Genomic DNA, 15,809 nt, shown 5'->3' on the forward strand with positions numbered 1-15,809 from the left:
TATATAAAAGAATGCTATACAAAAAAGAGTTATAGTAATACGTCACAGATTCACTTGCAAATTATTTACATATTTCTTAATATTCTATCACTACCATTACAGTAGTAAACTTTCTATCGTTATCGATTACCAATCGCAAATTGAAATCAAATAAGAATAAACTTTGCGGTGAATCTTTTAGAAAGAATAAGAATGCGAATGAATCGTATTATGGTTCTGCAAAGAAGAAATAAAAGAGACGAAGAAAAAGTGGAAAGGAAGGAAAGGAAAGTTTCGTATAGTCCGGTGCTTGCTGGATTCATCAGTAAGATTTCTTAGTTAGCTCGTGCCTTAGATACGGGAATAACGGGAGTATTCCCGGGTCAGAGGATGTATTTGTAAGAATTGGATGGTCAGACGAGGACTTGTGTGAAAATTGTTCTGCCGTGATCCCTCTGCTTGCCACTATGGGAGGGTCACTATAATATAAAATGAATTTCATTCGAATCTTTTGTACAGAAGTGCAATACACGAGAGAGAATTATATTGACAAAAAAAAAAATGAGGGTCAATTTCGCCAATGTTTAGGAAATATTACTTCCCTTTGTTATCTAAGATGTCAGATATGAGATACGGTACTCTTATCAAAGAGTACTGTTATCGTTTGTTATCGTTTAACGTATACGACACACGCAAACGTTCAGGGTAAATATTAAGGGTATTTATATATAAACATATAGATGCTGCTTATAGGGTTGATTCTAAACACCAAACAATGGAAAACATTCGAGGATCTTACGAATCTTCAAGATGAAGAAATGCTCTTAGAGAGGATCATTACGATACTGTAATTACAACTAATTGAATTACTACGAAATTGTGGTATAAATAAATTACAATGTAATTTAAATTAGCACACTTTCCACCAATTAGAAACATCAACATCCACTCCTACGTACAACCTTTGGTCAATAACGAAATAAGCAAATTGACGCAAAACAAATGAGTTCCTCCGAATGTAACATAAGTGGTTTTAAATCGTTTTTCGATACATCCAACAGGTAACGAGTAAAGTTAAATTATAGTTCTTATTTACCCATAATATATACTTTTCATACATAATATAAATTTTCTTTTCCTTCGTATGAATGTGTGCGCTCTGCTATTAAAACCCAACAATTAATAATACTCTAAAATCGTAACACTTTGATGGCCGTTGTCACGTATACGTGACTCCATTCACCTATGGCAGCTGGCGGTTCTCGTCTGGCGTCACGTAGTCGTGACTTCACTCTGCTATCTGTCGTCGGACCGCATTACTTGTATGTAGCGCTATTTCCATAACTCATTTTAGTTAAATTCAAACAGTTCGCTGCTTTCCGAGCATAATAACTAAGATCAGCTGATTTTCATTTCACGAAACATTTTATAATTGTAAAATATCCTGTCTCGATAATACTGTTTCCCTATACAACATCTCATAATGATGAGGAAATATGCACAGATCTATCGCCGGACATAGATAAAATTTTAACTATAGTAACTTTGGTATTAAGTATTATTAAGTAACAGTGATAATAAGTCGTCGGACACTGGAAGTGATATTGTAGAAAGACGATTTCGAAATGTAGAGATCGATAATTAGTGATTCTGACGATGATGGTGTAGTTTCTGATGAGTTCGATTGTGATGAAAGTGAATGGTCGCAAAATGATTCCGATCCCGCTTTCCATGACTGCATGGAACAATCTGGAATACAAACACTATGTGAACATTTAGATGTAAAATCGAGCGTAGAATTATTTATTGAAGAAGAAGTGCTAAACTTACTTGCAAGAGAAACAAATCGATATTATCAACAACAAGGCAATCATAATGAAACGAAAAAGGACGAGGCTACCGATGTCGTAGAAATGAAGAAATTTTTGGGATTAATTATCACAATGGGACTTGTAAAAAAATCAGAAAAAGATGAATATTGGTTTACAAACCCGGTACTGTGCACAGTCATTTTCGGAAATACGATGAAATAGATTTCACGAAATATGGAAGTATTGTCATTTTAGCGACAACGAACACATTTATTAATACATTACCAGTATAAATCAATAGGTACAATTTGAAGAGTGACGGTATTTTAGTCCGCTGTGTATCAGCTTTTCCTTCAGTTTTCAACTCGTTTACATTTTTCATTTTTAATTCAACTTGACACGAAAAATGCCATAAATGATTCGACCAACAATCTCAGTCTTCATATTCCTGCTAGTTTGTCTGCCTGTAAAGATAATTTCGCTTAAAATCTGACTGTAAAATCTCATTGTATATATGTGTATATACCTACCGTATTGAGGGATCTTATTGCGCTTCTATTGGAGAATTTTTAGAATCTCCGTATTATGATTGTTTTGTTTGATCGTTGCAATGGTTCAAAAATTCTGCAGCGGAAGTTGTTAGTAAAATATTAAATATAAATAAGGACGTATTGTTCAGCAACAACCCTTCAGAGTTCTTAGGTTTAGATTTTATTTTGTGCAGCGTCCTGCAAGTTCGATTCCTTTCAGTCGTCTTAATGGACTAGTTTTCTAATCTGAGCCGGTTGATTTGGGTGGTTTTGTAGTCCGAGTTTACGTGCTACCGTACGTTTTCTTGCATATTGGTACACCAATTTCGTATTAAGGTGTTTGTGCAGATCATCATTTCTGATGTACGAACGGACTGTTGACGATATCCTTACTGCAAACGATCTGTCTTCCGTAAGCCCTAGTGCATATGATGACCTTAATGTTTAGATCTTCAGACAAACAGACACAAAATTTGACCAGCGGGGAAGTCTCATATGCAACTGTTAATACATAATATGATAAATGATGTAATATATATGGTCAGTTCTTGGGACTGAACAAACAGTCATTATATCATCACGACGATACATTACCGCTAGTACGACCAACGTGGCATGTTTCTCGCTCTTGGGAACCATGCTTACCATGCAAACATTATTTGCGCTTGGACACAGCATTCTTTTACGATACTGAACACATACCTTCTTAATCGTGGCTTCTCAAACCAATGTTACATAGTTTCTAGGCGTCTCAACGTACTCCGCTAACGTTAACCGATTTCGAACAGAATTTCATGCAGAAAAATACTCCGTTGCTGCTACCGTCAAATACTTCCAAGCGCCTCGAGGCGTCGCAACTGCCACAACTTCGCATACTGCTTATGCTCTGCCGCCAGACACCTCCAGGACAGTATCTCTAGGAGTCGTAGCTTTTATTCATACATGCAAATGCATGCGCGCAAGAGGTAAATCTATATATTAATATAAGTAAAAAATATGAACATGCGAAATATGAATATATGGATATACCGTCCTGTATACCTTAGTTTCAAGTTATGGATGACTAAAGAAACTGTTCAAAGTGCTCTCCTCGTGTTCTTTCTGCAAAAGAATGTCTTAACATTACCCTGGCAAGCCGATGGATAGAGCGAGATGAATCCATTGGGTTTTTGGTTTTGGGGTCATTTAAAATTTATTGTGTATTTAACGCGAGTAAACAACGTATACGATCTGTAAGAAAAGGTGCAAAATAGAGTTGAAACTGTTCGAAGAATACCTGATACTTTTGAGCCAGTACGGAAGTCAATGTTGAGGCGTGCAGCAGCTTGTTGAACCACGAGGCGAACTCTTCGAACGTTTACGTTAAACGTAATATATAACTCGAGTAAGTATATAATTAAAGTATTTAGAACGTTTTCGTTTTCACTAGCCAAATATGCACGTATGCGAAATCTATATATGCAAAATAAAAACTATATTTACAAAATCTTCTAATGGCAAAACAAATTTCTATCTAGGTTCCATAACTGTAATGTATGCATTAAAGATGCACCGTCTAATCATAAGCTAATGATGCGCGAATGAACGATACCGAACGTTTCCTACAGGTAGCTTACATAGTATGATATAGAGATATTTCTGACAAAAAAAAATTGTATTGCTTGTAATTTTAAAACTAAGGTTCAATCGTCAATTTTATGTATCTTCCCTATGAATAATAAGATGCATTGAACAACGCATAAAGAAAATTCAACGCAGTGATTGCATTTAAAAAACGTAGCTGATCTTTATATTCTTCCATGTCCACCTGCAAAGAAACTATCAACATCAAGTAACGTCTTCCTCGACGACATTTGACATTAGTTTAAAAAGTTTTTTAATACAGCATGTAATTTTGCAATAATTCAAAATCATGAAGTTAGTTGTTCTTACTTTTAGTATATTGTCTCTCAATATATAATTATGATATATATGATATATATCATACACGATATACTTATTTTATTGCTTACTATGTGTCCCTTTGTAATCAGTATCTCGCATACAATACCGATACATATGATGCAGAAGCTTTTAAAATCTAAAAAATTAAACAATAAAAGTGATAACATACGGTACACGAAATATGCGAATTTTTATGTTTTTTCTTTTTTTAATCATATAATATGCCAATATTGAATTGTGAGATCAAAAGCTTCCGCCTTCTGTCTTATTGACACATAACTACATATGTAATTTGAAACATAATTGAAACATAATTAATTATTAAATTAATATTTAAAATTAATAACATCATGAAACATAATTGAAAGATAATTCAAACAAAGTTAATTAAAAAGTTTTTAACAAGTAGATATAAAAAGCTATTCTTCACTCCATCAAAAATTTCGTTAAAAAATATACAAAAACTACTTCGTGGAATCTTATTATTATTATTATTATTATTATTGTAAATTCTTCTCCCGCGACATACGTTTATTATTATTCAATTAAAATTTTTTGAAACACCTATTAGAAAAAACATTTTTATTATATTGTAACAAAGATCAAGCTTACACTCGCAAAACCGAACATAGACAAATCCATAAATTTCCCAGCAGTAATTGTCAAACGTCTTTGTGATCTTATCATAAGAAGAATCACGACACGTCTGTTTCTAGGTTCTAGTAAATACCAAGAAGAACCGTAAGCTGAAGTGCTAATTGACAGGCTCTAAAAATAAAATAATAAACATTTGTACGTATCTCTTTTTATAATTAATAATTACTGTATACATTTTGTAAGACTTCGTGTATGCATATATTTTAATTACATACTAACTTTACTACTGAGGTATTCCCCAGCATAGGAAAAAACAAATGCTTCCAACATTATAGCAATATAAAATAATACAATTTTCACAACTATTCCTACATCCCCGTGTGAATTAATCGCCTACAATACGATATAAAGAATAGTATGAATTATAATTGTAATCGTAACCATAAATCAATACAAAAAAACTTAGATGTGAAATATAAATAAAATTATAATTTAAATAAGAGCAATTAATGAAAAATAATATTTGTAAATATTACTTACGACTATTATTAAGAATCCTATACCGCACATGACTACTGTATTACACAATAATTGCACCAAAGCAATATACGAAAATAAACTTTCGATATATTCCGAATTAAAAATAATCCGATAATGACGATTGATTAAAGATTTAATGACATTTCGCAATGATCCATGTTTTTCATCTTTGATAGAAATATTTTCTAGAGCTTCGTGTAAGATTTCTATTTGTCCACCAATATGAAATATCTAAATAATACTTGTTACAATATAATACATATATAATATTTCAGCAATTTTTAGCAACATAATTTCACGAAATAAAGTATCTACTATATTATAAATCTTGAGTATTTCCTTCGTTCATTTGTTACTCTTTCAAAATATTGTTTATTATCTTACATTAGAATACCAAAACAAATTAAAAAAGAAGATTTGTTGTCTAAGGTTTAATTTTTTAGGAAATATGTTGTGACAATTTTGAAAATTAGTATAAACTTAATTGCGTATCGATTGCATAGGTCTTACAATTCCTATATACTTTTAACATCTTTTATTCGTGACGATCAGCATAATTGTTAAAAGAGTCGATACTTTTCAAGGATATACAATATATCGACAATAAGTAATTTTACAAAAAAAAAAAAAAAGACAAATACGCGTGTTTACTACAAACCAATATCTTTTTTCGTCATCTTCCATTTATCACCACTTTACATTTTTTCTTTCATATTTATTACAGATACGCTCTTCTATAATGCAGTATATCTTAAAAATCATCACAGAGCATATCACTAAATCTTAACTGATTGTACTTGATTCAGCTAATATTTGCATAAAAATATTATGCGTACATCACGTGTAAAAAAATAGAAATTACTTTTTTATTTGCTAATTCGACGTCTAAAGAAAACAATAAAAGCTTGCTTTTCATATGAAAACTGGGAGATCCGAACTCTGAAATATACCAGGAGTTTTAGCAAATTAAACTTACTATTAAACGCCTATGCTACGCAATTTGTTAAAACAAAGCAGCATGTTTACTTCATACACGTAGCTTTGTTTCTAAAAAAAGTATTTAAGACATTTCGTAAAGGCTGAGCTTTATTTTCGAGTATTAAACAATTTCTCAAAATCAATAAGTGCAGCGACGTACAAATACTTTTTGTACTCACTGTATGTGTGACAGATTGTTAATAAACTGTGAAATGAATGTGTTTTCGATTACTATATCAAGACACACTTACCAATGTAATTATCAAAGCATTTAATATAGCCATGCCAATTCCAACAGCTAACAGTTGAAGAAATTGTACAAGAAATACATATTGATACACAGGATTTTCATAATATGCGAACGGAAGGTCCATTTTCATTAATAACTGTCGGGACGTTATATTGAAATCGTCTTGATCTTGACGGATAAATTGCAGAAACACACCGGCATACATAAAAACGGAAATAATATATACGCCAAAAATCGAATACGAGCAACGGTATGCAAGTTCAGCTTTGTTCGTCATAACATCTACATTAGCTTTATCAGCGGAAGAGTTGATCCAATCGTAATACATTCCCACCAACATGTTTTTAAATATTCTGAAAAATATTATAAGACACGTAGCACATAGACTGATAAGACAAAATTTTAGATAATTTCCCAATTAATTTCTCTCGAAGTTCAACTCGACGACCTTTGAACTTTTCATTAGACCGTTCATTTTTATACGTTTAAAGGAAATTTAAAAGTGCAAAATTACACAGAGTATGCATAATATAAGACTATGTAAAATATCCAAGGTACGGTCCTTTCTACAATACAATACTTGGTAGGTAGAATAATTTCTTACAAAAATATAAATTTCCGTAAAAGTCCACGATCAACTTATGTTTCCTATGTTAAATTGTAAGCGCGTAAGAAAGGAATTGATATTTACCCGCGTTTAATCCAAAAGCTAATTAATTTAAATAACAGTACAGTATAAGGCAAACTAGTGCTCGCACTTTCTATTACGTCTGCCAAGTTTCCAGAACTAACGTTCTTCATTATATACCGATACTGAAATACTTGTGCAGGCATGATGATAGCTACCCAAATGCATCGGGCAATAATTTCATACGATGTATCTGGCCAAATTCCAGTCAATCGTAAGCCAATTACTACCGGGCGACTGATACTTTTACTGGCTATCATTTTAAGCGAACTGACCGATAAGTTTGGCTTTAGAAATGATAAATTATTCGGTCTTTCTTACTTCTCTATGATACAATGGAAAGTATTTGCGCTAAACTGTTTATGCATAGACGACTGAACACTGTATGTTGAAAAAATTTGCTAGACGTCTCTAATGTTACTTCTAGCGCATTGGCTATATGTCTATAAAGTATTCATGGGAAACGAAGAATACAGATAAGTATAACCGATGTTGAGTAACTCGTAGGAGTACAGGCCATAAATATATGATTAAAGGAAGAGGAAAAGTTTACCCAATTTTCTTTCCACATCCAACATTTTCTGCCAAACCACAGGACATCGAAAGTTCGTAGTAGCGGGAAAGTTCATTTCACGATTGTCCGAAGAATACGAAGGAAGAGAAGATTTATGAAAAAAGAGATTCGATAAGGAAAGAACAATATCCATATAATATTCATACTAAAATGAGAAAAAAAAGATAGAAAAGACAGGCATATCAAACAATTTTATACAAGACTATTGTACAATAAGAAGAAGATAAATTAATTTTTCAACAGAGGTAAGATATGTTCGATATACATATAAATACACTTATCCCCGCTGACTTATCGCAATTTTATAGACATATATTACGCATTCAACGAAATTAGTAAATACGTGTATTTTATATACTGTGTTAAATGATGTTGTTGCGTTTCTGTTGGAAAATATTTCTAGAATCGCTGTATATGTGTTTTATGACAGTTTTTTGCATAAGACTATTCATGTTTCTAGTGTTGCAACGGTTCGCGAATCCTGTGCAGGGAATTGTTAATAAAAAGTTCATTGCCACTGCGGGAAAACGATGTCGTTGTTGCAAATATCTCTCTTCGAAAGGTTCTAATGCATAATATGACCTTAATATTCAGATTTCTTGGCAAACAGTCACAAAATTTGATCAGCCGCAAGAGTAATATGTAACTGTAAGTATATAATATGAGAAACGATATAACAAATAGTTCAGTTCTTGAAACTGAACAATCGGCGTTAACAAAATATAATAAATGAAAAATTGCATCGTGGCGCAATGAAATAAATTTGAAAACGAGATTAATGATACATATTTTAGGCATATCATAATATAAATAACAATTGAATATAATAAAATTATTGACGCAAGGAGATAAACTTAATTTGCCTCTTTTAATTCAATTATCATTAATATTTATTCTATATACACTATTTATTTTTCATTATTAACACAACAATGATATTTTTTTTCTTTTTATAATTTTTTTTATAATAATCCAGGTAACAATAGCTCGAGTTAAGTCAATTGCACACTTGATACGATAATTCCACATCGAAGTTACCATTTATATTTCTCAGTATAATGCCAGAAGTACCGACATATATGACGCTGAAACCTTCATAATCTATAAATGTAAAAGATAAAATAATTGTCCCTAAAATATAATAATAAGTGGCCCTTGAATAGCAATAATTTAGACAAAACAAAAACATAATTTTCCGTCGAAAATCAAACAGACAGTAACGTGAAAAAGTTTCCGACTAGATAGAATTTTACTTTTGCGCAAAAGCAAAGACTAAAGGAATTTCGATTAATATTAAATATGAAAACGCATCGTATAAAGGAAATGGTACAAGAAACCTATTACCTATGTATACGTATTAAAACTAATAATATCTTTTCTGATCAAACGAAATTTGATCTAATTGAAGATAATGAAAAACTATATTTTATGCTTAATTGGTATCAGGGATATCGTAATCATTTATTTTAAAACATCCCTTTTGCAGGAGACACGTGTTCCTATTCTCGCGCCTGACGGAAATCACTTGTTTTGCCAGAAGAACATTCCATGCACTGTCATGTTTTGAATATACACATAACAAAATTAAATTACAAGGAGCTATGAATTTCGAATTACTCTGATAGCCGAAACGAACGCCACGTATTAAGTATTACAAAGGCAAAAGCTGATATACTTATTGCAAAAAATTGCAACATCTTCGAAAATTACGAGAGAAACTCATATGGTACTGGCTTCACTTTGAAGATTCCAATGGCTCTCACAATTATATGCGAATATATTACCTATATGCAATAATAAGTAATATTACTCCTTGTATTATTTCCAGTGGCTAGAAGAAGTATTGGCTCACGTCCTTATCTTACAATAAAGCATGTTTTTATCAGGTACTATAAATTTCATTTTCATAGTATTAAATTTTTGTATTCGCGTGATAGCACTGCTAAATGATACGAAATTTCATTGGATTTTTAATAACGAACTAGTACGTGAATGCTGTAATAAATATAATGGTGTGTCCAATACATTTTATAGCCATTGTACTTTACACGCGCGTGACTTACCCTAAGATTACTGAAAATTCCTTTAATCATCGCTTTTACAAGTAGTTTTTACATGCTATTTAAAATATATGATCTAAATGGATAGAGAATAAATAACTTACGCCTGTGAAGCTTTCCAGGGAAAGGTTTGAAAATTTTCCGAAAGTCAATGTGAAACCTCTTTGAGACCTTAATATAACAGGTATCAGAAGTCGGCTCTTGTTTGGATGTAAATCGTACCAGAGCATATTGTACGCAGTGTCGCCGATTAATTGGCTCTAATAACGAAACAAATATTTTAAATGAAAAGTATTAATAACATTCTTTTAATTATATTTACACATCGAAGCGATATGTTAATACGAAATACGTATGTCTTTTAGTACTTTTTAACATAGAGAACTAGTGCTTTCTTATAAAACATTGAACGATTCGATTCAAGGAAACGAAGAAAGAATAATAAACATTTCAAAGTCAAAGAGATATTGGCACACGTGCGAGTGCAATATATTTTTTACAGTTCCTCGCTTTGTGTACCTTAAACGCAATTCACTTTTACAATTTGGCACAAATGTAGACAGATTTGTTTGAACGAATCTTCTTTGCGTAAGAACAGAGAAAAACTATTTTAATAAGACGTAATTAGCCTTGGGGGTATTTATCTCTTCTTCATTTCGTTCTTGCTTACGAACGTTCAACTTTATCTTAAACATATTTCTCTCGTGCACTACTGTCTCCACTTAAACGCCTTGCTCTAGATATGAATTATATATATTTACAAATTTAATAAAATGAAATAAAATTAATAAAAATTATGGAAGATTTATAAGAAGAAATAATTAAATAATTGGTACCAGCTGCCCTTACAGCTATTCCTTGCTTTCTTTGCTTCCAAAACAATTATTCGTCAAAAATATTATACGTTTTTTCAGTACAGTGTATCTGATATAGTGCAAATAAAGAACAAAACGATATTGTATACAACAACCTTAATGCGAAGATATTCCCCAGCGAAACAATATATGAAAACTTCTAAGCAAATAACTATGTAAAATACAATAGATTTGACGAGTATAGCAATAGCAAGTCCACTCTCATCGTTTACAGCCTGTAATATTCATTTCGTACATGACGCAGTGAAAAAGTAAAGTATTGTATGCGCAAATCGAATAGTCATTACTTACAAGTACAATGAGGAATCCTTCGCAGCAAGTATTAACTGTATTTGATACAAGTTGGCTAAGAGCTATATACGTGAAAAGTTTCTCAATTTTCTCTGCAAAAGTAATGATTTCTTGATATCTACTAATAAAAAATTTTAACTTGTTCTCAGTTTTAGAAAAAGCATCTGTTAGATTCTGGCACATTATGTCGATTTGGCACCCTACATGCACTATCTAAAAATAATAATTTCAATACTATAAGACTATTAAGGATAGCTCCAGTAGGGCCTTAAAATTTCATGCAACACAAGTTTTGTTTAGTACGGTAATCGTATTAAAAATAAATATTTTTCCATAATTTACACATTGAAGAAAAACAGTTTCTTAAATAACCATATTCTAAGGAAAATATATCTAGAACTATTTAACAGAAGCATGAAATTTATACTCACCGTCATGAAAAGCAGGGCAGTGAACGTTCCAAACGCAAGAGCTGCAGAGAAATGAATAATAAATTGTGTGGTAACCACAAGTTCGTAATTCGGGGATTCACTCGTCTCAAAAGGTAAATCCATTTTCAAAAGAAGCTCTCGAGACATTGAATCGTTTGTTCCTTGAAATGCAATAGCGCCGGCATGATAACTAACCGTAGATACCAGATACGAGAACATGATCATGCTAGTTACATAAAAGGAGAACAATCCGGTTTTTGTTATCAGATTATTTATATCGATATTAGCATATTTCTGACAGTCCTCTTCCATGGTTGATAAAATATCGCAAAACAAGCTGCGAAGAATTGATATATGGAATAAACATTAAATTGTATCAAATAAACATTATTATATAGGAATCTTCACATTTTCGTCTTTTTTGCACAATTTAGAGAAACTAGAGAGACATGTATGGGATATATGCGGTCACGTGCAGACAAAACCTTTCTTTACCCCCCAATTTCAAGAACTCCCTCTTTTCACGCATCTCTACTAAATTTACTATCAATTATCGAACTGTATTAACATAACACACATGTAATAAAATAGTACACGCGAAGGAACATTATGTTTATTTATAATACGTTGAAAATATTGAAAAATTAAGAATTAACGAGACTAACAAGTAAATTCTGTTGAATTGTTTCAATTCATTATTGTTGTAATTATATTAATGTTGTAGCAACAATTTTTTTATGTAGCATATAACATTCGATCGACGGAACAAAAATTTGTTCGTCCTTTTATTAATCTATCACTATTATTATCCGCAGCTCGAGAAACAATGTTCATCAATGATAATTCAGTGCCAACTCAATGACAAATCAGTCTGATAAGATTGGGGATTTTTATGTTTATGAAAAATTTAAAGGTGCAAAATGCATGGAACAGATAATGTGCGACAATATATATCCAAACTGCAGCAACAACAGTAGTGAAACAAATCTCTATTTAAATTCTATTCTTTTACCTGTATTCATAAAGTGTTAATGTGTTGAAGAAAAATATTATCCTTGTATCGTAATTTGTATTGTATTGTATTGTAAAGCTTATGTACGATTGCAAGGTTGATTGCTGGGAACTATTCGAAGCCGAAAGGCAAGAATTAAATAAATAACATTGAAAAAATACTTGTATTCATAAAAATATAAACTTTCCCGCGAGATCATTGTGTATATCTTTAAAATCTCATCATATTAAAAACCATACTGCTCCAAAAGTAAAAAAAATCGATATTTAAAACAGTAGATACACGAAAAATATGGTGCACGTATAGGTAGAATTTCTACTCATGAATCTCCATCGAAAACAGGGTAACTTACCCATAATTCGTCCAAGTAACAAATAATTTGATAAACACTAAACTGAATGGCACGGCGATGCTCAAATTTTCTGCTATGTTCATAAGAGTATCGGTGTTATAATGTATAACGATATATTTGTATTGATAAGTCTGAAGCGTAATTATCGCTATCACCCAACATAACTTATGTAGGAAGTGAAATGGTGTTCCAGGCCACACACCACAAAAATGAAGGCCAAATTTAACAGACGGGCTGATCGTGTTTAACATCATTTCGCATAAAATTAATTATATCCTCTTGCTTAAATTATTTTAGTGCTTCCTTCTTATATACAAAGATGCATGCATCACTATCACCGTTAATAAATTTATAGCGGGACAGAGATTCAAGAGCCTTACTTCCATGCAGTCTCACGATAAACTGATCGCTTCGTGAAAATCACGCAGAAACATACGCAAATTATCCACGAGTGACAACATTTGTTTCGGATTCCCAGGGTGCGCATCAATATTGCAAATAATATCACAAAGATTGCAGGCTTGCTGGAAACAGAACTAGGGGATAGAAGAAGAGAATGTTGCTCAAAATATAATTCCAACTTTGTTACAACTACTGGTTTGCACGGAAAAGTGCAGAAGCAAATGCGCGACATGCAACTGCATATTAAATTAGATTTCTTATAACTTGAAGAAAATGCAAAAGTTTGGAATAGAAAACTAATACTGGAAAGTGTAATATCATATTCTATGTTACGAAGGACGACTGAAAAACTGATCTTCAAGAGGGAGATCTGACAGGTAAAGTTCGATAAACGTGCATGGGTAGCGAAAAAGGTGGACGAAGGTAATAATAATTCCTTGATAAAGTGAACTGCAATATTCACGAAACTACACAATAAAGTACAATGCACCAATGAAGATATTGAAACCCAAAAAATTACAAATATGTCATCTAATTATTGTGATAACTTACAATGTAGCTAATGTCTCAATAATGCGATTTAACCAATTTATATTAATATTAAATTTGTAGAATCCTACCATAATAGTCGTGACAATTGTACAATTAATGAATATCGATTTTATAAGCTTTAATTATAGAATACCTAAATTCTGTTGCCTTACATGATATAGTATTTATTTAAATAATACAATGTTATTGATAAATTTGCAATCATATTCCAGTCCATTTATATATTTAATTATACATATCATTATATATGAATATATAACATATATGTAGATACATATACTATATACTCATTTTATTCCTTATAATGAACTCCTATGCAATCAGTACATCGCATACAATACCGACACATATGATGCAGAAGCTTTTAAAATCTAAAAAGTTAAAAGAATATAAGTGATAACAAGTGATACAGTATACCAAATATGCGTATCTACATGCGTGTATGTATTTTTGAAATCATATATTACGTCAGTATCAAGTTGTGACATCGAAAGCTTTCGGCCTTTCTTTATTAATACATAATCTGTATTTACTTAAGCAATTTGATATTGACATTATCAAACATATTTCAAACGAAATCAATAATAACTTTTGACAAGTACATATAAAAATGCTGCCCTTCGTTTTATCGCGCGATTTGTTAAAAAATACGCAAGAACTATTTCGTGTTATCCTAGTATTGCTATCTATCTATCTAATATTTCAAAATATTACTTACTATCTTATATCGAATTATGAAAGACAAATCGAGAGCGTAGAAAAAAATTTAGGGAAAGATAAAATTTTTGTCTATGACTGAATTTTCAAGGCAGTCTTTTTCGACAATTTCGAATGTCTGCCCATATATACACTTAATTGCGTATCGACTTCAAGAAACACAGTTATTATACACTTTTACCATTTTTCATAGTGACCTCTCATAATGATTAGAATAATTTTCAAAGGAGTCGACATATTTTAAAGATACACACGATATCAACGATAAATTACTTTACAAAAGAATCTTTAGATTGTTGTCTTTTATTTATCATCACTTTACATTTCTTCCTTTGTAATAGTTATAAATACGCTGTCCTATTAAACAATATCTCTTTAAACGCATCGTCATAAATATTTACAAATGAAAATTATCAGATACGAGGTATACCATATGTTAAATAAGTACATCTTAACACTTTATATACTATTTATTTTTCATTATTAATACAACAATGACATCCTTTTTCTTTTTGTAATTTTTTGTATAACAATCCAGGTAACAATAGCTAGATATAAATCGATTGTACGCTTGATACGATAATTCCAACATCGAAGTTACCATTTATATTTCTCAGTATAATGCCAGAAGTACCGACATATATGACGCTGAAACCTTCATAATCTATAAATGTAAAAGATAAAATAATATCATAAAAGTGTGTCCCTTGAATAGCGACAATTTTGACAAAGCAAAAGCATAATTTTCCGTCGAAAATCAAACAGACATTAACGTGAAAAAGTTTCCGACTAGATAGAATTTTACTTTTGCGCAAAAGCAAAGACTAAAGGAATTTTGACTAATATTAAATATAAGAACGCATCGTATAAAGGAAATGGTACAAGAAACCTATTACCTATGTATACGTATTAAAACTAATAATATCTTTTCTGATCAAACGAAATTTGATCTAATTGAAAATAATGAAAAACCATATTTTATGCTTAATTGGTAGCAGGGATATCGTAATCATTTATTTTAAAACATCCCTTTTGCAGGAGACACGTGTTCCTATTCTCGCGCCTGTCGGAAATCACTTGTTTTGACAGAAGAACATTCCATGTACTGTCATGTTTTGAATATACACATAACAAAATTAAATTACAAGGAGCTATGTGTTTCGAATTACTCTGATAGCCGAAACGAACGCCACGTATTATGTATTACAAAGGCAAAAGCTGATATA

At 31.4% G+C, this 15,809-nt stretch overlaps 2 protein-coding genes across 2 annotated transcripts; one reads left to right on the top strand and one right to left on the bottom strand.

The window, feature by feature from the left end:
* The first annotated feature begins 595 nt into the window (after positions 1 to 595).
* LOC138189426 (piggyBac transposable element-derived protein 4-like) lies at positions 596 to 2,012 on the top strand. Its single transcript, XM_069131482.1, has 3 exons — positions 596 to 641; positions 733 to 826; positions 1,625 to 2,012. Exons 1-3 carry the CDS (start codon positions 596 to 598, stop codon positions 2,010 to 2,012), a joined length of 528 nt encoding a protein of 175 aa, XP_068987583.1.
* Positions 2,013 to 4,237: 2,225 nt separating this feature from the next.
* On the bottom strand, positions 4,238 to 11,884 carry LOC138189417 (odorant receptor 13a-like). The gene is made up of 8 exons (XM_069131475.1): positions 11,549 to 11,884; positions 11,118 to 11,330; positions 10,922 to 11,041; positions 10,056 to 10,211; positions 5,402 to 5,632; positions 5,141 to 5,254; positions 4,877 to 5,032; positions 4,238 to 4,400 (listed from the first exon to the last, which is right to left on the bottom strand). Exons 1-8 carry the CDS (start codon positions 11,858 to 11,860, stop codon positions 4,350 to 4,352), a joined length of 1,353 nt encoding a protein of 450 aa, XP_068987576.1. The 5' UTR covers positions 11,861 to 11,884; the 3' UTR covers positions 4,238 to 4,349.
* Between the last annotated feature and the right edge of the window lie 3,925 nt (positions 11,885 to 15,809).

The sequence above is a fragment of the Bombus flavifrons genome, unplaced genomic scaffold, assembly GCF_040668555.2.
Source record: "Bombus flavifrons isolate JBK064 unplaced genomic scaffold, iyBomFlav1_principal scaffold0040, whole genome shotgun sequence".
In the NCBI taxonomy this organism is placed as follows: domain Eukaryota; kingdom Metazoa; phylum Arthropoda; class Insecta; order Hymenoptera; family Apidae; genus Bombus; species Bombus flavifrons.